The sequence below is a fragment of the Colletotrichum graminicola genome, assembly GCF_000149035.1.
Source record: "Colletotrichum graminicola M1.001 genomic scaffold supercont1.1, whole genome shotgun sequence".
Lineage (NCBI taxonomy): Eukaryota > Fungi > Ascomycota > Sordariomycetes > Glomerellales > Glomerellaceae > Colletotrichum > Colletotrichum graminicola.
The window spans coordinates 1,033,125-1,037,141 of NW_007361005.1; the positions used below are offsets into that span (position 1 = coordinate 1,033,125).

General features: G+C 58.7%; 1 protein-coding gene across 1 annotated transcript; it reads right to left on the reverse strand.

Moving 5' to 3' along the window:
• Positions 1 to 537: 537 nt before the first annotated feature.
• Positions 538 to 2,244, reverse strand: GLRG_00267 (uncharacterized protein; the record flags this gene model as incomplete). Its single annotated transcript, XM_008090952.1, has 1 exon — positions 538 to 2,244. One exon carries the CDS (start codon positions 2,242 to 2,244, stop codon positions 538 to 540), a length of 1,707 nt encoding a protein of 568 aa, XP_008089143.1.
• Positions 2,245 to 4,017: the final 1,773 nt, after the last annotated feature.

Genomic DNA, 4,017 nt, shown 5'->3' on the forward strand with positions numbered 1-4,017 from the left:
CTCGGCAGAGGACCGCAGCGCCAGACGCGCGATGATGCTGACCATTCCGCGGCAACTGATAAGGCAGGCACTTAAACGTCGGGCCCCTGGTCGCTTAGGAATGTGAAAGTGCGGGTCCGAACGCTTCCCTGTAGGTTGGCGTCTTGGGTGTGTGTGCCTTGCTGAATGACGATGTCACCCCGGCAGCCACGGTGCAATCAGCAGACCCCAGACCCTCCCCTCCCCTTCTTCTGACTTCTCCGCGGACAACACAGTCACAGTGTTGCACTGTCGGTCGCAGGCCGAAGGAGGAGGGGGAGGAGGAACCATGGCACAACAACAAAAAAACAAGCCTGTCGCCGGCCACGCGACTTTCGAGCCCCGTAGGGATTGTGACGTGCTTGGGTCGCCTAGTCCTCGCGATGATGATGCTGCTGCGAATTCGGCGCGCAATGCCGCTTCGTTGGATAATCGTATCGTCTAACTCGTCGCCTTGGAGGGGAACCCTTGGCCACGAGTGTGCAGTCCAACACCAGGCTAACCTAAATGTTGACTTCACTACTGAGACACCGGGATCCAGCGCGCTGGGACGCCGTCGGGGCCAACTTCGTAAGCCCGTACGCTGCCTTTTCGTGGAGGCAAAGCCCAGCGGGCGCGGCCCGGTCGTTGGTCGTCGAGCTTGCCCTGCTTGCGCATGGCCATCTCCATGACGGCGATGCGAATAAAGTCCGAGTTCTCCCGCATCTCCCGCTGCCGCATGCCTCCGGGAGGATACGTAAATGCTGTCTGGTTTGGAGTTTGGGCTGGTGGCTGATAAGGTGTTGACTGAGTCATGCCCGCCGATGTCGTCGGAGAGGGGCCCCGGGTTGATGTGGGCGGCGGTGCGCTGCGGCTTCGCTGTACCTTGTACGTCTGCATCTGGATCGATGCAGTAAAGCTTCGCGTTGCGGTGGGCGTGACTGTGGTCGAGTGGGGCTCAATCCGAGCGTTGGTCGTGGGGTTCAGGTATCGACGCAATGCGGCAGACGGCTCCTCTTCCAGTACCGGCGGTCGGCGCTCATCCGTGTACGGCACCTTGGGGTCCATCGTGAGAATGGACCTGGTGAGAAAGTCGTCGGGCGGAATCGACGAGAAGTTGATGGCCGAGATGGACCGCGCAGCCGAGCGCAGTGCCCGCAGTGATGCAGTCAGGTTGGACTTGAAGGCCGACTTGAAGGGGCGGAGAGGGAACGTGTAGTCGGAAAAGGAGAATTCCGACTTGGTGTCTTCCTCGTCCTGGGATTCGTCAAACACTCCGAAGTCGACATCATCCATGTCCGTCCGGTCGCGAGACAGCGGGTGGTCCTCGGGCTGACCGGGAGGGGATGAGACGGGCTCCAAAGAGCGCCGGGGTTGGCGAGACCGCTTCCTTCGCGGGCTTGATCCGTAAGGAGAGCCGACGGACGATAACGTGTCAGTCGAGAAGGAATCACCCAGGGAGGGCACCGACTCCATCGACACTGTTCTAGTAGAGAGAACAGAACCGAGACCGCCATCGCTGACGGACATGTCGTCGTCGGTCAGGTCATCGGGGGGCGAGAGCAACAAGTCCATGGGGCTCTTGCTCCCAAAGGTCAGGCTCAGCTCCTTTTCGCACACTTGCTGTCTCTCAATGACCGCTTCGAGGGTCATGGCCTGGTCTCTGGCTAACCTCTGCCTCAAGCTTCGGCGGGGTCTGGGGATGTCGGTGACGGCCAGCAGAGCCAGCATAGCAGGGGGGACGGCATCTGGCGAGTGCACATCCCTTGGGCGGGAGGGCTTCCGTTGAGCATGGCGATGAGAGGCGTGAACAGTATTCGACTTGGCTTTGGAGGGAATCTGAACGGGCGTAGTGGGCGTGATCGGCCTGGTGGTTACGCTGGTGGTTGTCCGGGGAGGGCTCGACGGCGCCAGCTTAGACGTTTCGCGACGAGCATCCTTCCTTTTGGCCATGGTAGCTGAGGTGGCAGTGGGAGTAGTAGGGATAGGTGTGACGGTGAAAGAGACGTTCTGGGCATGCTTTTTCCGATCCAGCAGGGCAGAAGGCAGAGCCGTTCTGAAAGAAGAGTTGGTCGGGGTGGTTGTCGTCGTCTTGACGGGAGTCGAGCTGGAGCTGGTGTCGTAGCTGTCGTAGCTGTTGTTGCTGGTCGGTTTGGGCGTGAGGGACGATGAGAAGGGAGGGGGTGATGAAGGTGTGGTCATGGCCGAGGGCTGCCTATTGTAGTAAAGGAAACTCCTTGGGGACATCATGGCAGCGTCTGGACATGCCCTTGGTGCGCCAGTGGCTCGGCGGGGCAAGCCGGACCCGACAAGCAAGACAGGTTGACAGGGAAGGGGTGTGGAAAGGAACCAGACCAGGCACAACTGCGCACAAGCAACTTGGGGCCGCAGTGCAGGGCAGGGTGCTGTGGAGCCGGGATTTGCAAGTATGACTTCGGGGTTGAGAGGGGGGGGGGGCGTGTAGGCGACTGGAACTGGCAGGGCAGAAGCAAGTGGGCCTAGTATAAACCGTCGGCGGCGCAAGCTAGGGACGGACAGTGAGATGCCACTGGCCGACCAGTGGAGTTGGAGACCTTTGGAGATTGGCTATGGGCGTGTGGGCGGCGTTTGGGCGTGGCGGATTGTCCTGCTCTGCTCGTGGAGAAGGACAACGCACAATTAGGGGACCAGTTCGACCAGTTTTCGGCGTGGTGGACTTGGAGGAACGGACGTGCTCGTCTGGCCTTTGGCTTTTCTCCTGTTCCTCTTTCCGCAGCTGCTCGTGTCGCGTGCCGGGGGCAGGGGTCCCGTATGTTTTGGTAACGTAAAGTTAACGATGCAACGGCTAATCAGCGTTGAGGTTTTGCATACAACCCGACCAGGAACCGCGGAGGAACTTTGAAGGGTAATGGTTGCTGGGAAGGTGACGCAGGGGAGTACGGGTCCTAAGGCTTGTATCGTGTGCTAGGTAAACTAGTATGCAGTGCGGATGCGATGCGCGGTTCCGCGAGGAACCCGGATCGGGCTTTTTCTCTTTTGCTTTGTTGGGAGCTGCAGGTCGAGGTCGAGTCCGTTTGATCGAGAGAGATCTGGAAACGAGGAAACGGGTGATGGGAAATTACGGCCGGCGTCCTTGAGGATTGAGCGAGAGCGCTGTGTCTCGTGTGTGTACCGCGTACTGTGTGTAGAACCAGGCCCTGCACTGGGTGCGGTCTGCATAAAGTTGTGGAGAGCGGGAATGAGTCGGGTCGGTTGTTCGAGGTTTAGGGATGACGATACTGGATTGCGGAGAGACGATGTGTGCTATTGCAGCCGCGATAAGGCCACGCAAGGAGAACCTGGCGGTGGTTAGGACGAGGATGGCTGCGGCGCTTGGCTATCGTAGGATCGAGGTCCGTCACGAGTGTGAATTCGAGACTCGGCAATTATTGGTATTAGGTATGAAAAATTGAGGTTTTGGTCGAGGGGGAAGGGAGGGCCCTGGAGTTCGTTCACAACGGTCCGGATTCAAGGTATCCTCAATAGGTATCGTCGTCGGCGGCGGAGGGGGAGGATGCAGGAGGAGGCAATATGATGAGCGCGGTGCACAGAGTCAGGCAGCAGGTTCTTGGCGCGCTGTGCCTGCCTTGGAGCGACGAGGATGACGAAAGGAACCGAAAGTCGGGAGTTGTGAGTTGGAAGGGTGGCTGAGTCCAGAGGCACGATGCAGTACGGAGAAAAGAGGCAGCACAGGAAAGAAAATCGAGGGCCAAGAGATGGGAGAGGCTCTTGGTTTTGGATGATGGATAAGGAGATTGAAACAGAAACTACTAAACGTACACACACATACACACACACACTCACATACAATTAAATCAAGGCTTCGGCGTCAACTGATTAACACACCAACATGACACCTCATCAAGGCAGCCGAGAGAACACATGGAAGGCCGGTAGATACGGATGGGGGTGGAGGGGGTGAGGGAGCACTGATGCTGATACGGGACGGGACGGGGGCCGAGATGGAGGCAGGAGAGATAAGGACTCTCTTCCTCTCTCACA